We start from the raw sequence: 26,337 nt of genomic DNA on the forward strand, positions 1-26,337 counted from the left end.
AAGGCGATATTTCAAAATGCACAGAATTGCTTTTGATTTCACAAAGACAAGCGGCAGGTGAGAATTTTGGACTGATATGAGGAACAGCAAAGGATAGCTAAAAGGTTAATGATAGAAAAATTACAGTACGAGAGAAAACTAGCCAGAAATTAAAAAAATATATTTACTAAGTGAGTCCTATAGGAAGTGAGTCCAGAGAATTGATACCAGAAAACAAGGAGATGGCGGATGAATAGTTATTTTGCGTCAGTTTTCACAATACAGGACACAAGGAACATCCCAAAAGTAGCTACAAAGCAGAAAACAGAAGAGAGGAAGAAACTTAGGAAATTGCATCACCAGAAAAGTAAGTGGTATTGAGTGAATTGTTGGAGCCGTGGACTGACAAATCCCCACATCCTGATCGATTTCATCTTCGGTGGCTAGTGAGATCATAAACACATTGTTTTTAATTATCTGATCCAGGGAAGCTCCCATTAGTTTGGAAGATAGCAAATATAACTCTATTATTCAAAAAAACAGAGGGAAAGGAAAAGCAGGAATCTACATGCCAGGTAGCTTATCGTGAGGAAAATGTTAGAAACCTTTATTACAGCAGTTATAGCAGGGCATGTCAATAAGCCAAGTGAAATAAGGCAGATTAAACATGGTACTGTGAAAGGAAAATTGCATTTAACCAACTGAGAATTTTTTGTGGAAATAACAGGGGAACCTGTAGATGTACTGTACTTAGATTTCCAGAAGGCATTTTATAAAGTGCCATATCATAGATTATTGCAGAAAAAAGCTCATGTTATAGGGGCAACACATTGGCTGCCTAACAGGAAACAGGGTGGTAGGCATAAATGGGTCTTTCTTCAATATGCCACAGGGAACAGTGATGGGACATTAACTGTTTACAATTTATAACAATGACTTGCAAGGAGGGATTGAGGGGATGATTACCAAATCTGCTGATGGCACTAAGATGGTTAGGAAAGTTAATTGTGAAGAGGACGTAATGAGGCTATAAGGATATGGATAGGTAAAGTAAATGGGCAAATAAGTGGAACAAAAAAATCAGGGAAAATCATGGTTTTCTGAGCAGAAAATTCTGTTTGATCAATGTATTGGAATAAAATGTGCTGTGGATAAACGGGAATTGAAAAATGTACTGTACTTAGATTTCCAGAAGGCACTTGACAAGGTGCCATACCAAAGGCTGTTGGGAAGGGAAATAAAATCTCAATGGTAGAGATACGTAAGAACAAAAGGATACAGATAGGGTTGAGTGAGCAAAAATCTGGCAAAAAAAAGTATAATTTGGAAAAATTGCCCATTTTGGCATGAAGAATAAAAAAAGCAATTCCCTAAATGGTGAGAGATTGCAGAACCCTGAGGTGCAGAGGGGGCCAGGTGCCCTAGTGCATGAATCACAGAAGATTAGTGTGCAGGTACAGCAAATTAACTGGGAAAGATAATAGAATGTTATCACTTATTGTGAGGGGAATTGAATATGCAAGTATGGAGGTTATTCTTCAGTTATGCAGGAGTGACCACTTGGGAATACCGCACACAATATCCGTCAACTTATTTAAGGAAGGATGTAAATGGAGTGGAAGCAGTTTAGAGAATGTTTACCCAATACCTGTATTGGGTGGGTTGTCTTAAGAGGAAAGGTTGGATAGACTAGGCTTTAATTTGCTGGAGTTTAGAAGATGTGACTTGATTGAAACAGAAAGGCTCCTGAGGGGTCCTGACAGGGTGGAATTTGAGAGCATATTTCATCTTTTGCAAAAATTTGGAACTTGGGGTCACTGTTTAAAAATAAGGGGTTGCTCATTTAAAATGAAATGAAGCAAATGTTTTCACTCACTGTTTTTGGAACTGAAAAGGTAGCAGAAGCAGACTCTTCAAATACTTTTAAGTCAGAAGTGGATAGGTTCTTGGTAAGTAAGGGGTGATAGAATAATGGGGATGGGTAGGATGCAGAGTTGAGGTGATCAGATCAGCCTTGATCTTATTAAATGGAGGAGCAGGTTCAAGGGGCTGAGTGGCCCATTTCTGCTCTTCGTTTGCTTGCTTGCACGTTTGTTTGTATGATCCATCTCGGCATCCTCTGGAGATCCTGACAATGATGTGGAGATGCCGGCGTTGGACTGGGGTAAACACGGTAAGAAGTCTCACAACACCAGGTTAGAGTCCAAGACTTTAACCTGGTGTTGCGAGACTTGATCCTGACAATCACAGATGCCAGCTAATTCAATTCACTTCATGTTATCAAGAAACAGCTGAAGGCACTGGATATTGCAAAAGGTCCTGATAATTTTCTGGCAATAACACTGAAGGCATGTGCTCCAGAGCTTGCTACACCCCAGCCAAACTATTCCAGTGTGACCATAACATTGGCATTTACCTGGCAATGTGAAAAATCACCCAGGTGTGGCCTGTACACAGAAAGAGGAATTGAATAGATATTTTGCATCAGTATTCACAGTAGAGGACACAAGGAACATCCCAAAAGTAGCTATAAAGCAGAAAATGGAAGGGAGAAAGAACCTCAGGAAATTGCACAGTGGAATTCATACACAGAGCAATTCATCAGGTGAATGAGGCTGTGGGAGCTCTTCCACAAACCCCAAGTGAACACAATGAGACAGCCAATGAACCAGAACAGCTGACAAAGGGATCCGTGGTGCAGCAACCGAATTGGACTCCTCCAGAAGATTGCTGCCTTCAATTTGACATGTGTACGTCCAAGCCGTCAGGAGGTGCGTCAGTGCCAGATTCACTCACAAGACAGCCTCGAACTCACCCAAGCACAATGCTATACCATCCGCGCTCTCAAGACCAACCGCAACATTGTCATCAAACCAGCAGACAAAGGACGGCCCATCGTCATACCGAACAGGACGGATTACTGCAAAGAAGTGTACCGACAACTGAACATTGAGGAACACTACAGACAGTTATCCGCAGATCCAAACAAAGATCACGCCCATCAACTCAACACTCTGATCAAGACCTTTGATCCGGACCTTCAGAGCACCCTCCGTGCTCTCATCCCACGTACTCCCCATGTTGGAGATCTCTACTGCCTCCCAAAGATACACAAGGCCAGCACCCCCCGGCCATCCCATCGTATCAGGCAATGGAACCCTGTGTGAGAACCTCTCTGGTTACTTCAAAGGCATCCTGAAACCCATTGTACAAGGAACCCCCAGCTTCTGTCGTGATACTATGGACTTCCTACAGGAACTCAAATACGCAGAGCAGTTGAACCAGGGACATTCATCACAATGGATGTCTCGGCACACTACACCAGCATCCCCCACGATGATGGCATTACTGCAACTACCTCAGTACTCAACGCCCAACAACCGTCAATCTCCAGATGCAATTCTACAACTCATCCGCTTCATCCTGGACCACAACGTCTTCACCTTCGACAACCAGTTTTTCATCCAGACACACAGAACAGCCATGGGGACCAAATTCGCACCTCAATATGCCAACATCTTAATGCAGAGGTTTGAACAAGACCTCTTCATCACTTCAACTGATGCTATACACTAGATACATCAATGACATTTTCTTCCTTTGGACTCATGGTGAACAATCACTGAAACAACTACATGATGATATCAACAAGTTCCATCCCACTATCAAACTCATCATGGTCTACTCTCCGGAATCGGTTGCATCCTTGGACACACGCATTTCCATCAAGGACAGCCACCTCAGCACGTCACTGTACCGCAAGCCCACAGGTAACCTCTTAATGCTCCACTTCTCCAGCTTCCACCCTAAACATGTTAAAGAAGCCATCCCCTATGGGCAAGCCCTCCACGTACACAGGATCTGTTCAGACACCTACAGACACTGAAAGATGCCATCATAAGAACAGGAATATGGCGCTCAACTCATCGATAGACAGTTCCGACGTGCCGCAGCGAAAAACCACACTGACCTCCTTAGAAGACAAACACAGGACACGGCGGACAGAGTATCATTCGTCGCCCGGTGCTTCCCCAGATCGGAGAGGCTGCAACATCTTCTCCGGAGCCTTCGGTGTGTCATCGATGAAGACGAGCATCTCGCTGGGGCCGTCCCCACACCCCCACTTCTTGCCTTCAGGCAGCCACACGGCCTCGGAAAGACCACTGTCCACAGCGGACTGCCCGGCCTTCGGGAGGACAGCAGCCATGGCGCTATGTAGCCCTACCACAGCAACCTCTGCGGGACATGCCAGATCATCAACACGGATGCTGTCATCTCACATGGGAGCACAGTGCATGTTCTTGCGACTTGGCCAGGGTGTCTGCCTGGTGCACTGCGGGGGGGGAATGTTCTGAGGCGTGGTGCATTGGCGGGACCGTGCAGGCATTGCGACGGCAGGTAGGTGAACACTGCTTGACAATCATCAGGCAGCAATGTTCTTTTCCTGTCGGTGAACATTTCGTCACGAGCATTCAGTCTCTGATCTTCAGGTAAGCGTTACTTTATGACACACGACAATGCAGAATTGCTGAGCAGAAACTGATAGCCAAGTTCCGCACACATGAAGACAGCCTCAGCCTTGGTCTTGGGTTCATGTCACACTATCTGTAATCCCCACGACTTAACTGGGCTTGCAAAATCTCACTAACTGTCCTGGCTGGAGACTATATATGCCTCTTTAATCTACGCTTGGCCCCCTCTCCATTCACATTGTCTGTGCCTTTAAGAGTTGATTACCTATAAAGACTCGCATTCCAACCATTATCTTGTAAATTGAGTTTGTGTCCACGTATGCCCTGCTTGTGAATTGACCTGATGAAGGGGCCTGAGACTCTGAAAGCTAGTGCTGCCAAATAAACCTGTTGGATTTTAACCTGATGTTGTGAGACTTCTTACTGTGCTTTCCCCAGTCCAACGCTGGGATCTCCACGTCCTATACACAAAAAGCATGACTTATCCACCTACAAGATGTACTGCAACAACTCACCAAAGTTCCTTTAACATGACCTTCCAGACCCATGGCTCTATCATCCAGAAGGACAATAGAAGCAGGTGTATGGCAGCATTACCACCTGGAAGTTCTCCTCCAAGCCACATTCCATCATAAAAATCACCATAATCTTCATTGTTGGTGGTTCAAAATTCTGGAAGTCCCTTCCTAACATTACTGTAAGTGATCCAACATAACATGGACTGCTGCAATTCAAGAAGACAGCTCGTCACCAACTTATCAATGGCAATTACGGATGGGAAACAAATGCTGGCTTATCCATTCAACTTGTGACCAAATAAATTTTTAAAAAACTGATAAGTGAGAGGTACTACAATGACTATTGTATAGACACTGACCACTTCTAACAAGAGATTTTATCTAACTTCCCTTGATATTCAATGATATTATCATTGTCAAATCTCAACCAGCAACATCCTGGGTATCAGCAATAATAAGGTACTGTCTTTTCATTCATTCTTAAGCTGTGAGCATTGCTGGCAAGGCCAGCATTTATTGCCCAACCCTAAATGCGTTCAAGCTGGAAGTGGTTGGTCACCTACGGCTAAATGTGTGGCAAGACCATTTCAGGAGTGCAATGACATCCTTTCCACTGGTCTCAATGGTGCAGTGCCAACGACATCGTAGTACCCCTCACTGGGGTGGTTGCCACAGGCTGGAAAAGAGCAAATGTGACGCCACTGTTTAAAAAAGGAGGTAGACAAAAGGCAGGTCACTATAGGCCAGTTAGCTTAACTTCTGTAGTAGGGAAAATGCTTGAATCTATCAAGAAAGTAGTAGTCAGAAATCTGGATATAAGTTGTCCCATTGGTAAGATGCAGCATGGGTTCATGAAGGGCAGGTCATGTTTAACTAATTTGGTGGAATTCTTTGAGAACATTACATACACAGTGGACAATGGGGAATCTGTGCATGTGGTGTATCTGGGTTTCCAGAAGGCATTTGACAAGGTGCCGCACCAAAGACTGCTACATAAGATAAGGGTGCACGGGGTTACGGGTAATGTATTAACATGGATAGAGGATTGGTTAACTAACAGAAAGCGAAGAGTGGGGATAAATGGGTGTTTTTCTGGTTGGGAATCAGTGATAGTGATGTACCTCAGGGATCAGTGTTGGGAATGCAATTGTTTACGATTTACATTGATGATTTGGAGTTGGGGACCAAGTGTAGTGCGTCAAAATTTGCAGATGACACTAAGATGGGTGCAAGAGCAAAGTTTGCAGAGGACGCTGAAAGACTGCAAAGGAATATAGATAGTCTAAGTGAGTGGGCAAGGATCTTGCAAATGGAGTACAATGTTGGTAAATGTGAGGTCATCCATTTTGGTAGGAATAACAGCAAAATGGGCTATTATTTTAAAAGGTAAAAAAGTGCAGCATACTGCTGTGCAGAGGGACCTGGGTGTCCTTGTGCAGGAATCTCAAGGAGTTGGTTTCCAGGTGCAGCAGGTAATTAAGAAGGCAAATGGAATTTTGTCCTTTTTTGCTAGAGGGATGGAATTTCAAAACAGCGAGGTTATGTTACAGCTGTATAAGGAGCTGGTGAGACCACACCTGGAGTACTGCGTACAGTTTTGGTCTCCTTACTTGATAAAGGATATACTGGCACTGGAGTGGGTGCAGAGGAGATTCACTAGGTTGATTCCGGAGTTGAGAGGGTTGGCTTGTGAGGAGAGACTGAGTAGACGGGCTATACTCATTGGAATTCAGAAAAATGAGGAGAGATCTTATAGAAGCAAGATTAGGAAGGGAATAGATAAGATAGAAGCAGGGAAGTTGTTTCCAGTGGCGGGTGAAACTAGAATTAAATGGCATGGCCTCAAAATAAGGGGAAGCAGATTTAGGACTGAGTTAAGAAGGAACGTCTTCACACAAAGGGTTGTGAATCTGTGGAATTCCCTGCCCAGTTGAGGCTCCCTCATTGAATGTTTTTAAGGCAAGGATAGATAAATTTTTGAACAGTAAAGGAATGAAGGGTTATGGTGAGCGGGCGGGTAAGTGGAGCTGAGTCCACAAAAAGATCAACCATAATCTTATTGAATGGTGGAGCAGGCTCAAGGGGCCAGATGGCCTACTCCTGCTCCTAGTTCTTATGACACTCAAGAAGCTCAACAAAATCTAAGTCAAATGTTTATGATTGACACCCCACCTCCATCTTAAACATTATTCTTTCCACCACCACCACAACCCAGACTAGGAATCAGGTTATTGGTAAGCATATAGCTGCAGTATGTACCATCTAAAAGATGCAAAGCAACAATTTGCTAAGGCTTTTTCAAAACAACAACAACTTGTATTTATATCATGCCTTAAATGTAATAAAACGTCACAAGACACATTATGAAGCAAATTTTGACACTAAGCAACACAAGGAAACATTAGGAGAGATGGCCAAAAGTTTGGTCAAAGAGATAGGCTTGAAGGCGCATCTTAAGGGATGAAGGAAGGTTAAGCAAGGTGGAAAGGTTTAGGAGGGAATCCCAAAGCATAGAGCAATAGGAAAGCCACACCTCTACCATCTAGAAGGTCAAGAGTAAAAGCAAATTAATGCAGATGCTGGAATCTGAAGCAAAAACAAAAAATGCTGAAGGTCATCCAAACTTGAAACATTGGCTCTATTCTCTCTCCATAGATGCTGTCAGGCCTACTGAGATGTTCCAGCATTTTCTATAGAAGAACAAGGGCACTGGCACATGGTAAGCTTTCCTCCAAGCCACACAACTGTGATATATTACAATTTTTATTGATATTTTAAGTTTATTCAAGATACTTCTGTCTAATTCCCCTGAACTTCAGTCAGAGGGAGCTCGACCCAAGAGCACGCAACTGGGCTGATCCCTACACGAGCTTCAATTGAGGGATTAAAATCAACCTTTTCCTTGATGGACATTTTACAACTACTTCTTAAAAAGACTTTAATTTCCCAGATATTAACAAGGGTCTGGGTGAAAGTCCTCAATAAATGTTCTCTCATCGCAAGAGAACTGGAGTGGCAGCAGAGTTTGTGGGTCTGAATGAGTTGATTAAAATTTTAAGCGTACACAAATTTATAGTAAGAAAGCAGGTAATTCTAAGAGAATCTAAGGTTCAGACTTGTTACAGACATAGCATTTCAAAAGAAAATAAGAATATCCACCAAATATTAAACTAATGTTCCCCTAATCTCCAAGTGTGTAAGATTTGATTTGCAAGGTTCAGAACATTTCTGAAGTCAACCTACGAGAACCTACCAAAATCTGAAGGTTCACATTTGGGTTGAGAAATTTATAATTAATTTTGGAGTTAATGGTTATGTGGAAGATGTTCATTTAATCAATAATAGACCACCCCAATTAAAATCCTATGTCCGGCCAAAGAATAACCTAGGATGGCATGAAGGTGTCCTTTCTATTGCTAGGAAATGTTATTTTAAACTTTATTCCTGAAAACTGGACTATGACGATGGCCACATTGCTCAATTTGCTTAGTCAAAGGACACTGTATAGCAAGATAATAAGACTTGAGGCAGAACATTCTTTTGTCAGATTACAGCCTTAAGTATCAGTAGTAGCACTGTAATGTAAAGCAAGAACCATATGATACTGTTTTCTATTTAAATGTATTTCCTACCAATGAATTCACAATCTTGGAAGGGAAGTTAAGCTTACTATGTTTGTAAGCTCCTTTTGGCTCTTGTTAAAATAGGTTTTGCTGCGAGTTTACCCAAAGTAACGTTTAACCCAATATTCCTTTATGAATTCCATACTATTGACCTTTATTCCTTCACACACAATCTTTACATAGGATTACAAAGATAAACAAAATAGAAACAGGCTATTCAGCCTAACCAATCCGTGCTGGAATTTATGCTAAACTTGAAGCACCTCCCATCTTTCCTCAAAGTCATCAAATCCCGATAGTGCAGAAAGAGGCCATCCGGCCCATCAAGTCTGCACTGACTCTCCAAAAGAGGATCCCACCCACACTCTCACCCTCCACTCTATCCTTATAACCCCATGCATTTGCTTATCCAGCTAACCAATACATCTTGGAACACTAAAGGACAACATAGCATGGCCAATAAATCTAACCTGCACATCTTTGGACTGTGGGGGGGAAACCGGAGCACCCAGTGGAAACCCACATAGACACGGGGAGGATGTGAAAACTCCACGCAGATAATCACCCAAGGCTGGAAACGAACCTGAATCCCTGGAGCTGTGAGACTAACCATTGTACCACTGTACCAATCATTGTACCAATGATTGTATTAATCATTGTCTAGTGCTATTGTATCCTCTACCCCCTTCTCCCTTATATGCTTGTCTAGTTTTCCCTTAAATATATCTTATTATAATATATATGAGTTCCATGTTTTCACCACTCTCTGGATAAAAGTTTATTCTGAATGCCCTATGGGATTTCTTGCTGACTATTTTATATTGAGGGACACTAGTTACGCATAAGGGGAAATGTTCTTGCTGCGGACACTTTCAAAACCTTTCTTAATTTTAAAGACCTCAATTAGGTCATCCCCCACCCTCCTTATTTCAAGGATAGAGAGATCTTACCTGATTGAGAGAACCACACAACTCTGGTAACATCCTTGTAAATCTTCTCTGTACCCTCTCCAGTGCCTCTCTATCCGCAATATAATATGGCCACCAGAACTGTACAAATGTGGTCCAAACAGGATTGGAAGTTAACATAATTTCCCTATTTTTTAATTCTATTCCTCTAGGATTAAAGTCTAGTCCTTGGTTTGCTCTTTTAATTACAAGTCTGTTGTGCAATTTTGTGATTGATGAAGTTTCACTCCAATCACTTTGTTCCTCTACGTCACCTTGCATCTTCAAGAAGTGACCTCCCTATTCTACTGAACAAAATGTACTATTGTGCGTTGGACTTCATTTGCCAATTACTTGTCCATTCTGCAAGTTTATTAATGTAATTAGTTGCAGCCCTCCTCAGTATCAACTATCCTCCCAATTTGGTGTGATCCACAAGTCAGAAATTGTTTTTTGATTTCAAAGCCCAAACGATGAATGTAAATTATCAACACTCATTGGTCCTTGTGAAATGTTACATGCCGCCTATGCCCCTGTGAGTAACAATGTTTGACTTCCACTCTCTATTGAAGCAAGCTGGCAATCCGCTCCGTTGTATGTTCCAATTCTCTAGACATGTCCAGTCTCATTTGTTAAATAAGTAAGAATTACATTATCCATCCACCAGTCTTCCTGAACAAATTATTAAATAGGAGCAATATTGTCTCCATGATCTCAGTTAGGTAATTTTAAAATAAAATTCAATCTATCCAGACCAGGGAACTTACCTTCTTCTCATTTTTTTTATTTGTTGAATACATCACAAATCAATTTATCTCATCATTCAGTGTCTTGTCTATCTGTTATCCCTCCCTAACAAATATTAAGTGAAATAATTATTCAATATGTCTTCCACCTCTCTGTGGTATTATCCTGCCTGTCGCTTAATGGCCCTATCCCCATCACAACCTTACTATTTCTGTTGATACTTCTGTAAAATATTTTACTACTTTGCTTCATGTTCCTTCATAATTCAATAGCCCCTCAATAGAGGGGTGAGTGTGTTAGAAGGAAAAAGAAGAGTGTGCGAGAGAGAGAGAGAGAAAGAGAGAGGTTGTGTGTGTGTGTGTGTGTGAGTGAGAGAGAGAGAGAAAGGGGTGTGAGTGTGCGCGAGAGAGGGGTGAGTGTGTGCAAGAGAGAGATGGAGGAGTGAGTGTGTGTGACAGAGGGAGGGATGAGTGTGTGCGAGAGAGGGTCTAAGGAATGTGTGTGCAAGAGAGAAAGAGAGGATGAATGTGCGAAAGAAGTGAGTGGGTGAGAAAGAGGGACAGAGATGGGTGTGAGTGTGTGCGAGAGAGAGAGGGAGGGGTGCGAGCATCTGTGAGAGAGAGGAGTGTGACTGTGTGTGAGAAAGAGAGGGATGCAAGTGTGTGAGAGAGAGCAAGGGGGGTGTGAGTGTGTGCGCGAGAGAGAGAAGGGTGTGAGTGTGTGCGAGAGAGAGACAGAGAAAAACAGAGGAGGAGGAAGCGAGGAGGGGGCGTGAGTGTACGTGAGAAAGAGGGGGATACGAGTGTGTGCGAGAGAGAGAGGAGTGTGAGTGTGTGAGAAAGAGGGGGATGCGAGTGTGTGAGGAAGAGAGAGAGAGGGGCGAGTGTGTGAGAAAGAGGGGGATACGAGTGTGTGCGAGAGAGAGAGGGGCGAGTGTGTGAGAAAGAGGGGGATACGAGTGTGTGCGAGAGAGAGAGAGAGGGGCGAGTGTGTGAGAAAGAGGGACAAAGAGGTAGGTGGGTTTGTGAGAGGGAGAGAGAGGGGTGAGTGTGTGCGAGGGAAAGGGGCGAGTGTGTGCGAGAGAAAGGGAGGGCGAGTGTGTGCGGGGGGGGGGCTTGCAAGAAAGAATGGTGTGGAGGCGAGGTGTGGGAGAATGGTGTGTGTGTGTGTTAATAAGAGTGAGAGACTGTGCACGCACACACAGGTGCCATAAGCATCATCAGCTTCTCAGGATCATTCCTCCCATTAGAAATGAAAATTGCTAAGAATTATGTGTTGCTTTAATAAGAGAAATTTTTAATTATTACCGGATTCCCACTCCTAAAGTGAACACAGTTTCCAGGTGTTATTGTTAAATAATTACAGGAGTGTGGCTTGGCCGGGGCTTAATGTCAATGGACCGTGTAGATTAATGTATTTCTGACTGAGTGCTTCTTCCCAATTCCTCATACGTGTACAGATATAGACTTGTTTATATTCCATTTCTGTGTTCAGAACTATTTTGTGGTTTAAAAAGAAGGGTGGTGACATGAAAATGATTGAGGTTCCCGGACACTCTTGTGGGGGTCACAAGAGTTTCTATAGCATGAAAAGTTTGGGAAACTTTGTTCCAACTCGTTCTTTGCCAACGGAATTGACTATTTTGTTCTCTCAGTTCTATTGTTGGCCCTCAAAAATCGTCTTTCCTCCAATTTATTAACTTTCCATCATATTAATGCCCTGTGTGATCATTTTTCTTTTTATTCATTTATTGAAGTGGGTGTTGCTGACTAAGCCCATTCCTAATTGCCCTTGAGGTGGTGAGCTGCCTTCTTGAACTGCTGCAAATGCTGAGGTGTAGACACACACATACAGTGCTGTTAGGGAGAGAATTCCAGGATTTTGACCTAGCGACAGTGAAAGAACAGCAATATATTTCCAAGACAGGATGGTGAGCGACTTGGAGGAGAACCAAGTGGTGGTGTTCCCATGTATCTGCTGCTCTTGTTCTTCTAGATGGTAGTGGTTATGTGTTTGGAAGGTGCTGCCTAAGGAGGCTTGGTGAGCACCTACAGCGCATCTTGTAGATGGTACAAAGTCCCACCGCTGCCCATCAGTGGTGGAGGGTGAAAGTTTGAAGAAGGGGTAGCAATCAAGTGGCCTGCTTTGTCCTGGGTGGTGTTGAGCTTCTTGGAGGTCGTTGGAGCTGCCCTCATCCTGGCAAGTATAGAGTATTCCATCACACTCCTAACTTGTGCTTTGTAGACTGTGGACAGGATCTGGGGAATCAGGAGTTACTCGCTGCAGGGTTTCTAGCTTTTGACTTGGTCTGGTAGCTATAATATTTTTATGGCCAGTCCAGTTCAGCTTCTGGTCAACGGTAAGCCTGAGTATGTCGATAGTGAGGAATTCAGTGATGGCAATGCCATTGAATGATGGTTAGATTCTCTCTCCATGGAGATGGCCATTGCCTGGCACTTGCGTGGCACAAATGTTACTTGCCACTTTAGTCAGCCCAAGGCTGGATTTTGTCCAGGCCTTCCTGCATTTGGACAAAGACTGCTTCAGTATCTGAGTCACGAATAGTGCTGAACATTGTGCAGTCATCAGCAAACATCCCAACTTCAGACCTTATGACAGAGGGAAGGTCATTGGTGAAACAGCTGAAGATGGGCCTCGGACACTACCCTGAGGAACTCCTGCTTCTGATGTCCTGAAACTGAGATGATTGACCTCCACAGCCATTTTTCTGTGTGTCTGGTACGACTCTAACCAGTGCAGAGTTTTCCCCAATGCCCACTGACTCCATTTTTGCTACACTCCATGATGCTACACTCGGTCAAATGTTGCCGCGATATCAAGTGTTAACAATAGGGAATATGTAGGCAGAAGTGACTATAATATATAGCTATATGCTTTAATGAAGAGTGCAGAGGGCATTCCATGAGCAATACCAGGCATACCTAAAAATGAGATGTCAACCTAATGAAGCTACAGCACAGGACTGCCTGTATGCCAAACAGCGTAAGCAACAAGTAATAGAGCTAAGCGATTCCACAACTGGCAGATCAGAGCTAAGCTCTGCAGTCCTGACTGCTACAGTCCAGCCATGAATGGTACTGGATGATTAAATAACTCAGTGGAGAGAGAGGCATTACAAATATTTCCATCATCAATGATGGAGGAGCCCAGCACATCAGTGCAAAAGATAAGGTTGAAGCATTTGCAACAATCTTCTGCCAGAAGTGCCTGAGTGGCTGATCCATCTCAGCCTCTTCTGGAGGCTCCTAGTATCTCAGATGTCAATCTTCAACTAATTTGGTTCACTCTACATGATATCAAGAAACAGCTGAGGCACTGAATGCTGCAAAAACAATGGGCCCTGATAATATTCCAGCAATAGGACTGAAGACTTCTGCTCCAAAACTTGTCCTGCCCCTAGCCAAGCTCTTCCAGTGCAATTACAACACTGGCATCTACATCACAATGTGGAAAATTGCTCTGTTATGTCCAAAAAGCAAGACAAATCCAACCCAGCCAATCACTGCCCATCAGTCTACTCTCAATCATCAGCTAGGTAACGGAAGCGCAACTCTGGCACTTGGCTCTTTTGTCCATGTTTGAACCAAGGCTGTAATGAGGTCAGGAGCTGAGTGACCCTGGTGGAACACAAACTGGTTGTCACTGAGCAGGTTATTGCTGAGTAAGCACTGCTTGGTAGCACTGTTAATGATCGCTTCCGTTACCTAGCTGATGATTGAGAGTAGACTGATGGGCAGTGATTGGCTGGGTTGGATTTGTCTTGCTTTTTGGACATAACAGAGCAATTTTCCACATTGTGATGTAGATGCCAGTGTTGTAACTGCACTGGAAGAGCTTGGCTAGGGGCAGGGCAAGTTTTGGAGCAGAAGTCTTCAGTCCTATTGCTGGAATATTGTCAGGGCCCATTGTTTTTGCAGCATTCAGTGCCTCAGCTGTTTCTTGATATCATGTAGAGTGAATCAAATTAGTTGAAGATTGACATCTGAGATACTAGGAGCCTCCAGAAGAGGCTGAGATGGATCAGCCACTCAGGCACTTCTGGCAGAAGATTGTTGCAAATGCTTCAACCTTATCTTTTGCACTGATGTGCTGGGCTCCTCCATCACTGATGATGGGAATATTTGTAATGCCTCTCTCCACTGAGTTATTTAATCATCCACTACCATTCATGGCTGGACTATAGCAGTCAGGACTGCAGAGCTTAGCTCTGATCTGCCAGTTGTGGAATCGCTTAGCTCTATTACTTGTTGCTTACGCTGTTTGGCATACAGGCAGTCCTGTGCTGTAGCTTCATTAGGTTGACATCTCATTTTTAGGTATGTCTGGTATTGCTCATGGAATGCCCTCTGCACTCTTTATTAAAGCATATAGCTATATATTATAGTCACTTCTGCCTACATATTCCCTATTGTTAATTCTTTCAACCATCTGGTTCATTCTCCTTTACTAGATCTAATAGTGAATAGACACAGCGCCCAGTTTACCCTTTCCCCGAGAGCACAGTGCCCATCCCTGTCCAGTAGAGCCCGCCCCATGAATATCGCTCCTTCTTTCCCCGAACCGGTGTTAATATCCCATGAAAATACATTCATCTTTCGCACACAAGCCCTTTATCCACCTGTCAATTCTCATCTCACTGCTTCTATGACAATTTACACGTGGCTCAGGCAATGATCCTGGAGATTATTACCCTCTAGGTCCTGCTTTAATTCCGACAGAATATCAGGATTCGATTCTTTCAGCAGAATATCGTCTCTGTTCCTACCCATGTTGTTTATTATTACAGGGAATGTAACCCCTTATTCCTCTCCAGCTGCTGTGAAATATTCCTTATCCTAGTGCTGGGTAGGCAACACATCCTTCAGGATTCTTTCTCAGCTACAGAGGACACCAGCTATCTCCATAATTACGTACAGACTCCTATTACTATTACTTTCTGTCCCTACCTCCAGCCCCACAGAGAGCCTCCAGAACCACGCTGCCCGGTCTGCATTGTGCCTGTCCTTCCTGTAGCCTCTCTCTCTCTCTGGCCTCACTCTAAATCTCCACTACCCAGCTCTCCAACAGTCACACCTTCCTATTTCACTATCTGGCTCTCTCTCTTGAATGTACACAGCACTCTGGGGTACAGAACTTCACACCCTCCGAGTAAATAAACGGCCCACCTTTTAATCTGAGACTGTGTTCGCTAGTTCGAGACAACTTGATCACACCTCCGCAATCCCTCCCCACCCCATTTCTGACAGACGAAAGCACTGTTTCCTCAGATCGTGCCATCAGTAAACACATTAGGTTGAATGCTACCGAAGTTTTTCTTCACAACACCGCAACCTGGGGAGTGAGATTGGAACCCACAATCTTCTGACTCAGAAGCAATGCATGTTACCGCTGAAAGCTTGAAAGGAATTGCTCAAATCTGGTATATTGCTCATGCTCTGAATATGCCAAAGATTTGCTTGTGATTTCTACTGAAGTAGCCCTTTCACACATGCTCCCTTGTTTCATGGCCATAACCGCTGCAGGCTGTTCAAAGTTAAAATGAGCTCAATCAAGCGCACTAAAGGAAACACGTGCAAACATTCCAAAACGCAATCAACTTTCCCTTCCCAGCTGCAGCAAGGTAAGGACCATCCCATGGAGTCATTACAACATATATGGGTATTTTTCACATAAATAGATCAGTATTTGTTTTTCAAACTCAAATCGTAAATGGGAAGAGGCTAATTTGATCATGTAAATCAAATCAGAGTTTCAACAAAACCAACAACAGCAGCAATATCCAACTGCACACACAATCTCAGTACTGACTGCGACAAGTATATTCCTTAATCCTGGAGGCCTTTTATGACAAGTGCTTCGAAGTTCCACTCCCTGTCACAAGACAGGTTTCTCCCCCGGGTCAGCAGTTGCTTTGGCACTGAACATACTGAGGTTTGGCAGACAAACACACACTGGATCAAGATTCTCCAGCTGACATTCCAGTAAACTCAGCACACATGGAGCAGCTGAACCAGGAGCACTCCTCATCATAACGTCTCAGTACTCTACGCCAACATCCCCCACGATGGCGACATTGCTGCAGCTGCCTCAGTAGTCAACGCCAACAACTGCCAGTCTCCAAATACAATTTTACAGCTCATTCGCTTCATTTTGGACCACAGCGTCTTCACCTTCAACAACCAGTTCTTCATCCAGACACACAGAACAGCCATGGGGACCAAATTCGCACCTCAAATGTGCCAACATCTTCACGCACAGGTTAGAACAAGACCTCTTCACTGCACAGGACCTTCAACCAGTGCTATACATTAGATACATCAAAGACATTTTCGTCCTTTGGCCTCATGGTGAATAATCACTGAAACAACTATATGATGACACCAACGAGTTCCATCCTACCATCAGACTCACCATGGACTACTCTCTGGAATCAGTTGCATTCTTGGACACATGCCTCCATTAAGAACGGTCACCGCAGCACTTCACTGTACCGCAAGCCCACTGATAACCTTACGATGCTCCACTTCTCCAGCTTCCACCATAAACATGTTAAAGAAACCATCCCCTACAACACGCCCTCCATGTGCACAGGATTTGCTCAGATGAGGAGGATCATGACAGACACCTCCAGACACTGAAAGATGCCCTCATAAGAACGGGATATAGCGCTCAACTCATCGATCGACAGTTCCGACGCGCCACGGCGAAAAACCACACCGACCTCCTCAGAAGACAAACACGGGACATGGTGGACAGAGTACCCTTTGTCGTCCAGTACTTCCCTGGAACGTAGAAGTAATGACATCTTCTCCAGAACCTTCAACATATCATCGATGAAGGTGAACATCTCACCAGGGCCATCCCCACACCCCCACTTCTTGCCTTCAAGCAACCGCACAACCTCAAACAGACCACTGTCCACAGCAAACTACCCAGTCTTCAGGAGAACAGTGACCACAACACCACACAACCCTGCCACAGCAACCTCCGCAAGACATGCTGGATCATCAACACGAATGCCATCATCTCACGTGAGAACACCATCCACCAGGGACACGGTACATAGTCTTGCAGCTCAGCCAACGTTGTCTACTTGATACGCTGCAGGAAAGGATGTCCTGAGGCATGGTACATTGGGGAGACCATGCAGAAGCTACCACAACAGATAAATAAACACCGCTCAACAATCACCAGGCAAAACTGTTCTCCCCCTGTTGGTGAACACTTCAGCGGTCACGGCATTCAGCCTCTGGTCTTTGGGTAGCGTTCTCCAAGGTGGCCTTCACGACACTGCAGAGCTGCTGAGCAGAAACTGATAGCTAAGTTCCACACACGAGGACAGCCTCAACCAGGATCTTGGGTTCATGTCACACTATCTATAACCCCCATGACTTGCCTGCATTTGCAAAATCTCACTAACTGCCCTGTCTGGAAACAATACACATCTCTTTAACCTGTGCTTAACCCGCTCTCCACTCACACTGTCTGTACCTTTGAGACTTGATTACCTGTAAAGACTCGCATTCCAATCATTATTTTGTAAATTGAGTTTGTGTCTTTATATGCCCTGTTTGTGAACTGAAATCACACTCACCTGATAAAGGAGCACCGAGCGCTCTGAAAGCTAGTGGCTTTTACTACCAAATAAACCTGTTGGACTTTAATCTGTGTTGTGAGACTTCTTATTGTATTGCAGTAACAGGCAGATAACACAATTCCACCCCCTCTCCACCCACCAAGCAGCTGCACTGCCCATGTCACACACATATCCACACGCACACTTGACATGCACCTCCCCCGACACATGCCCACCCACACCTCCCACTCGACACATGCCCTGACACGCACCACCCCATCACCAACATGCCACTTGACACAAGCCCCCCCCATCACTGACACACGCCCACCTGCACCTCCCACTCAACACGGCCCTTTTGCTCGACAGGTGGCTGTCTGCACCTCCCCTCCCCCGACACATGCCGCCCCCCCCCCCGCCCCCCAACACAATGCGTTCCCCTGCCTCAGACAAAAGCCAACTCTCCCCCCACCGACCTCTGACACATGCCGACTGCCCCCCCAACCTCCAAAACATGCCAAGCACTCTCCACCCCCGATGTAAGTCGGCCTCCCCTACACCCCGACACCTCTGACATATGCCGCCCCCCCACCTCTGACACACACCGACCCTCCCCCACTCTGACGCATGCTGCCCCCCCCACCCCAAACTACCCGCCGGCCACCAACCCCCCACCACTTACGACACACACTTAACTCTGACACGTGCCCACCCACTCCTGCCATGACACCTGACTCCCACTCAACACGTGGCCCCCTGACATACACTGTACCCCACCTCTGACACAAGCCATTTTCACCACACCCCCATCTCTGACACACCATTGTCTTAAAAACCCCACTGACTTCATTAATGCTGTTTAGGGAAGGAAATCTACCACCTTTACCCAGTCAGGCTACAAGTGACTCCAGATAAACAGCAATGTGGGTGACTCTTTACTGCTCTCTGAAGTCACCTAGCAAATCACTCAACTGTTAGAGGGATGCTCACCATCAGTTAGAGGCTGACAATAAATGATAGCTCTGTTAGCAATAACATCCCTTATGAATAAAAATGTAAACTTAAATCTTTAAGTTCTGTAAATATTTAATCCAGCTAAGGTGTCAGGTTGCTTTTGCCTAGGGTTAGAACTTGCTGTTTCTACTAGGGGAATCATTTGAAAAATGAACCCAGACAATGTTGGGCCGGTTTTGTTGCATTGAACTTCTGCGCTCACGTTTCCACACACTATCATTCCCAAGGCACTGCCTATGGATCAATGTAATCAAAAACAATTAGTTACTGAATAGGGCCAAAGAACCCAAGTGGAGGCGTATGAAAAGCAATATAAAAAAATCACTTAGAGTTATACTGACATTCACAAGGTAATGCACTTCTCTCTTCACAGCTTTTGTGCAGTTTTAAAATTTTAATCACCCTCTAAACAGTGTGGATACAAGAGCAGGGAGTAATTTCAGCCTCCCTGAATACACTGAGCAGTGTGATAATTTAGTTTACACTTAAGGTGTCATGTTCAAAGGGCAGATCCAGTGACTGAAACTTGAACGGATTTGTTCAAGTAGCTAAAGAAATAGGCCAGTGCGTGAACTGATTGTTGGCTCCCGGTGGTTCAGGCAATTAAGCTAGATGCACAACATGTGGAGACAATGTGACGAATGCTGGGTGGCATAATGGCACAGTGGTCAGCCTCACAGCCCCAGGGACCCGGGTTTGATTCTCGGGTCACTGTCTGTGGCTTGGGGTCACTGTCTGTGTGGGGTTTGCATGCTTTCCTCGTGACCGCGTGGCTTTTCCCCAGATGCTCCGGTTTTCCCCCACAGTCCAAAAGATGTGCTGATTACGGTGCATTGGCCATGCTAAGTTCTCCCTCAGTGTACCCGAACAGGCGCCCGAGTGTAGCAGCTGGGGGATTTTCACAGTAACTTCATTGCAGTGTTAATGTAAACCTACTTGTGATACTAATAAATAAAACAAAAAAAACCTTCCCGAACTGAGACAATCCCTGGAAACATGACCTTTTATACCTTGGGGCTTGGTAACTGTGAGAATGCCAGGCTGCTTGAAGTGAGGAATCAGCACCAAGATTACTAACATTCAGGTAAAGTGGGTATGGGTACAACCGCTTAGATTTAAAATTCCATGATCATTACAGCTCGCGCATCTCATTTCATACAAAATCTGATGTAATGAGAGGGCAGCCTGAGTAAATTAGTTTCAGAAAATGCATTCAAATAACTACCACTCTAGGTGAAAACAACCCAATTTGTCCTCGCAGGTAATCATTTTCAAAGTCTGGTTTAATCTAATCCAAATAGTCACTATAAACGTTGGTGCGCAGAAATTCAGCAATTTAACATTAATATAAATTAACCGAACATTTAGAAAAAAAAATTCCAGCAATTAATAACTGAGTATTTAGGACCCCTGCTCACCCTTACGGACATGCGTAGTCATTGTGCAGACAGATTTCGTATGATGTATTTTAGCCTGACAGCTAGGTTTCCTTCTCATCACCAAGAAACAAATCTTCCACTAACCCAGTAATGGAGCCTTGTTCTGTAGCATTTCATTGTAACTAGCTGTCAGGATACCCACAGGGTTGCTAGGAACAAACAGTCCTTCTTGGACAAGTCGCTCACATGTTTGCATCAGCGTACTGGAAAATTGGGATGGATCCACGCCATAATCCCACCATCCTCCAACACCATCCGCCACCCCTGCAAGAGAGAGAGAGAGAGAGAGAGAAACATGTAAACATAGCGAAGATCACTAATCCTCTCAGAACTGTGAGTGGAATATTGCTTGCGAGAAGAGGCTGGCTTGAGAGGCCCAGCGTTCTGTGGTTCAGTTTTGAACGATAGGATTGATACGGCAGTCCCTGTTCAATCGTTATGGCTGTCTCGTGGCCAGAAGTTGAACAAACTACTGGGTTTGATCAAGCAATGGCTCTATAATGATATCTGCAATTCAGAAAGTTCACCAGGCTGATACTGGAGACGAGGGGGTTAGCCTATGAAGAGAGATTGAATAGACTGGGTCTGTTACTCGTTGGAGTTAAGAAGGCTGAGGGGGGATCTTATAGAGATGTATAAGATAATGAAGGGGATGGATAGGGTAGAGGTAGAGAGATTCTTCCAGCTTAGAAAGGATAGGAGAACTAGAGGGCACAGCCTCAAAATAATGGGGGGGGCGGGGGGAGCAGTTTAGATCAGAGTTGAGGAGGAACTTCTTCACTCAAAGGGTGGTGAGTCTCTGGAATTCTCTGCCCATTGAAGTGGTGGAGGCTACCTCGCTGAATATATTTAAGTCACGGGTAGATAGGTTTCTGATAGACAGGGGAATTAAGGGTTATGGGGAGAAAGCGGGAAAGTGGAACTGATCCACTTCAGATCAGCCATGATCTTACTGAATGGTGGGGCAGGCTCGAAGGGCTAGATGGCCTACTCCTGCTCCTATTTCTTATGTTCTTATGTTCAAGTTGAGCAAATTTTAAATCAAAAATCTCTATTTGTAACAGGCAGAAAAATGAACTTGTTAAGAATTTGCCTGTGCTACTGTGACAGATGCTTTTAGTGACTAGCCTCATATTGATTAAGTCTAAGAAATAGCAATATGTGTTCCTTCTTCCCCTTCCTATATGGGCAGAGTGCACCGATTATAATAATCCAGAGAATACAAGTTCAAATCCCACCAAAACAGTTTGAGAATTCAAATTCAGTTTTTAAAAGCTGAAAATAAAAAGCCCATAATCATTAAGTGGCAATGAAACTGTTCCACAGACATTAAAACTAAATGGGTTTTCGAAGGAAATTTCGCCTGGGCCTCCCACACCAATATAGCCCTATTGCCACTCCCACACCAATATAGCCCTATTTATACGTGTGCTGATATCAGAGGATGTTACAGAGATAGGAACGGATTTGAACAACAAGAATTTTAACATCAAGGTGTTGCCTACCCAGGAGGCAATGTAGCCTAGTGGGCACAGAGGGTGATGTGTGAACAGAATCTGGGGCATGATTAGGCTGGGCAGCACTGTTTTAGACCTCAAGTTTATAGGACGTAGAGAAATGAAGAATGGTTAGGACCGTGGTGGAATTGTCATGTCTCAAGGTAACAACAAGGGTTTCAGCAGAAGAGTTGGGGTGGGACAGAGTAACGCAACGTTACAGGGGTAGAAATAGACAGTACAGATGGGCAAAAGCTCATCTTTGGGTAAAACATGCCATTGATCTTGCAAACAGTCTGGTTTGGTGTCAGACAGTTGCCAGGGAGAACGATGGAACTGCTGGATAGAGAGCAAAATTTGTGGCAGGGACGGAAGACAACCACTTCAGTCTTCCCAAAATGAAATAATCAAACCACCAGTGGTTCAAGGCAATCCACCATCAACTGCTCAGGGCAACTTGGAACCAGATAATGAATGCTGGCCTCGACACAGATACCCACATCCTGAGAATGATTTTTAAAACTGGTCCTGGACAAAAACACACAACACACAACAGCTGTGGTTCAGTCAATCTAGATAACTTTTCTTTCTCCACAGTGCAGGCTTGCTAACAGTCCAATCTGAGTCACTACAAAGGCAGAGAACCAGCATCTACATCACTCGATAAAATCCACTGAAAAGTCAAAACAGCAGCTTCCTAACGATTGTGAAATGCATTCTCATAAAATAAAGCTCCAATCATCTCCTGCTCCTGAGAATTCATAAAATAAACTTAATGCATTCAAATTGGTTATTCCCACTCGATATTGATATGAAAATCCAGGATCTCAGGTGCAGAAAATCTAATCTGAAGGCACACATTACAAAAATACATTTTACCTATGGCTGAGCATCTAATTTGTTACCTAGGCAACGTCTTGTGGGTAATTTGCAATCTCTCACGTCCAGCGTTTTAGTAATCCAGTATTTGCCGCTATTTCAACAGGACATTCCAGTAATTCTGGTTACTTCCCAAACGCCACCCACCCCGCCCCCGCCCACAAGACTGGAGAAATAATAACTGAAAAGCAGATGCTGGAAATCTGAAACAAAAAACAGCGGAAACGCGACTGAAGTTTGATTTTACAGAGCAGCATTTAACTACTTTTGATGATTCTTCTGCACATTAGCCCAGCTGAGAGATTCGTGCACTCCCTGTTTTTTAGTGTCTGCACAGGTGGAGCTGACAGTCAATATTACACCAACCCATCATAGAACATAAAACATTACAGCGCAGAACAGGCCCTTCGGCCCACGATGTTGCGCCGACCAGTTTTTTTAAAAAAAACACTGACCCATTAATCTAAACCAATCCCTTTTCGTCCATAAACCTAGATCATCCGAGGAAAAAGGCTATCACTATCCACCCTATCTAAACCTCTAATCATCTTATATGTTTCAATAAGATCCCCTCTTAGCCTCCTTCTTTCCAGCGAAAACAACCCCAAATCCCTCAGTCTCTCCTCATATGACCTCCCCTCCATACCAGGCAACATCCTGGTAAACCTCCTCTGCACCCTCTCCAAAGCCTCAACGTCCTTCCTGTAATGTGGGGACCAGAACTGCACACAGTACTCCAAGTGCGGCCGCTTGTTCGCTGCCTTCAGTTTGATTACTATCCTGTTATCTACCATCAATTCTCCTTGGGACCCTTAAGATAAAAGCACACATAATAATAACAACACAAGCATTTTATTTTATGGGATCACATTATGCTTTGAAGATGCTTGCACTCCTGCCAATGTTACATAACAATTCATTTCAACAGAACACATTTCAGCTAGTTTTCTTGAGCTAGGGCACACCCTGCCTTCCAGTTTTCAGCATCTGTCTGTATTACCACACATGAAGCAACCTCTTGTTCTAAGTAAGGTTAGAAGTGGGGGTGATCGTGGGTGAATGCAGAGTGTTTGGTACTATTCAGAACTTCTCAGATAACACAGTAACTTCACTGCAGTGTTAATGTAACTTATGAAACAAATAAATAAACTTTAAAACTTTAACATTCATGCCACAAAAGTGCCAAGCAATGACCACCTTCAGCAAAAGAGAATCATCGTCATTCAACAGTATTACAGATCACCAAGTTCCGCCAGTGTCAACACCCAGGGATTGGAGGGGCTTGGAATTCTGCAGAGAGTAACCCACCTCCTGACTCCCTAAAGCCTTTCCACAATTGCCAAGACACAAGTCAAGAACGTGATGGAATACTTTCTACTTGCCTGGAGGAATGCAACAGACAAAGGGAAACACCACCACCTCCAAGCCACACATCATCTTGCCTTGGAACTATATATCAATCAGGTGGATTCTCAGAGGCTTTTCCCCAGGGCTGAAATGGCTGCCGCAAGAGGACACAGGTTTAGGGTGCTGGGGAGTAGGTACAGAGGAGATGTCAGGGGTAAGTTTTTCACTCAGAGGGTGGTGGGTGCATGGAATTGGCTGCAATCGGTGGTGGTGGAGGCAAATTCGATAGGGTCTTTTAAGAAACTTCCAGATGAGTACATGGGACTTAATAGGATTGAGGGTTATGGGTAAGTCTAGTAGGTAGGGATATGATGGGCACAACTTGTGGGCAGAAGGGCCTGATTGTGCTGTAGTTTTTCTACGTTCTATATAATGGTTTCTTTACTACCACTGGGTCAAAATCCTGGAACTCCTTCCCTACGTCAGTTCTACATGAACTAATGGCTCAAGAAATTCACCACCTTCGAGGTCAATTTAGGAGGGACAACGAAGGCCAGCCAGCAAAGAAAGTATCCAATGAATGAATAAAATAACTTCCAAGCACGAATCACATCCCTGCTGTACATTAGTCTCATTTAAATAACATCTGTACTTTACACAAATTATGTCTTTTTTAAATAAACACAATAACATTAATTAATAAAAACCAGTTTATTCTCATAAATCTTGTGCTGCCGCAAAATTCTACCAGATTTTGGCCTCACTAATTTCTTTTTCCAAGTCCGTATGCAATCTGGAATATGTTGTCTGAAAGGAGGAGGAAAGCTGACCCAATTATAACTTTCAAAAGTGAACAGGATAACTACTTCAGGGGTAAAAAGGAAATTTCAGGGCTCTGGAGAAGAAGCAGAGTTCATAGAATCCCTACAGTGTAGGAGGCGGCCATTTGGCCCATCGAGCCTGCATTGACCACAATCCCACCAAGGCCCTATCCCCATAACCCCATGTATTTACCCTACTAGTACCCCTGACACTAAGGGGCAATTTAGCACGGCCTATCCACCTAACTTGCACATCTTTGGACTGTGGGAGGAAACCAGAGCGCCCGGACGAAAGCCACGCAGACACGAGAATGTGCAAACTCCACACAGATAGTGACCCGAGCCGGGAATCGAACCCAAGGACCCTGGCACTGTGAGGCAGCAGTGCTAACCACTGTGCCGCCTAGTTGTGGGACTAATTGAGATAACAAGAGGTGACAAATGGGGAGTGATCTCCTCCTGTGCTGTATCATTTTACTATTCATTAGAATCCCACAGAGAGTAAGTAGTTTAAAGGGAGGCTTGTTATTAACCCAAATAGAGGAGGCCAAGGGGATGGGAGGTCGCTGCAGTTACCAATACATCTTTAGGCCCAACTTTAACAGTGGGTGTACCTACATGACATGGATTGGATGTACAAGGAGGTAACTCACATTCACCCGAGATCAGTGTTTGTTGATGATATCAACAAAGGCTCCATAGAGGCCAATAACAACAAAAACTTCTTTTTTTGTTACAGTTCCTCTCACCTGATGACCACTGATGAGGTTAATGTGTTTCTGTTTTCCAAATGTGGCACAAGATGAAACTACTCTCTGTGGCAGTTCTACAGATGTTGCAAAAGTATCTGTACAACTTTGTCTATATGACAGTCCTGTCCCCAAAAGCAACTTCACATGTGCAGAGTGAAACACACGGAAAAATAAGCTCAACCGGGCACTGTCCAGTGGAACACCTGGTAAATACAGGCCTTTCGTGGGAAAGAACGAAAAGCAAAACCTATAAATATGGCTGGGAAGTCAATCAACAGAGCCTCAAACAACCACCAGCAGTCCATTCAATTCCTGGGAACTGGTACGTTAAGTGGAAAATGTATGGCATTAGAAGAATGCCTTAACATGTACAAAGTGGTGCAAGCTATGCCCTTATAAGCACAAAGTATTTATTCATTCTTACACCACTGGAACCCTGGTTCTAATTACATAAGTGCAGCATTTATTGATGACTCACTAGATCCTGGATCCAATCATATTTTCCCTGTTTTCAAGAAATCAGATAAGGACTGATATTATTGTCATACTTAAAACTCCACTGAAGTCTCATACTTGTATTTTGAAGGAGGACATTTAAGGCTCCCAGTATTTTAGATAAAACTCTGTCCATAGTTGGGAATCATGATGTGGAGATGCCGGCGTTGGACTGGGGTAAACACAGAAAGAAGCCTCACAACACCAGGTT

The 26,337-nt window shown here is 44.2% G+C and overlaps 1 protein-coding gene across 1 annotated transcript in view; it reads right to left on the bottom strand.

Annotated features, from left to right (window-relative positions):
- Nucleotides 1-25,463, bottom strand: part of LOC145357615 (protein phosphatase PTC7 homolog) — an 82,789-nt gene extending 57,326 nt beyond the window's left edge. Inside the window, exons 1-3 of the mRNA XM_080211101.1 lie at nucleotides 25,456-25,463; nucleotides 22,738-22,805; nucleotides 20,421-20,600 (exon numbers count right to left, since the gene is read on the bottom strand). Coding sequence (XP_080067227.1) covers nucleotides 20,421-20,600; nucleotides 22,738-22,805; nucleotides 25,456-25,463 — 256 coding nt within the window. The remainder of the gene's footprint in view (nucleotides 1-20,420; nucleotides 20,601-22,737; nucleotides 22,806-25,455) is intronic.
- Nucleotides 25,464-26,337: the final 874 nt, after the last annotated feature.

The sequence above is a fragment of the Carcharhinus amblyrhynchos genome, chromosome 23, assembly GCF_965287045.1.
Source record: "Carcharhinus amblyrhynchos chromosome 23, sCarAmb.v2.hapA, whole genome shotgun sequence".
Lineage (NCBI taxonomy): Eukaryota > Metazoa > Chordata > Chondrichthyes > Carcharhiniformes > Carcharhinidae > Carcharhinus > Carcharhinus amblyrhynchos.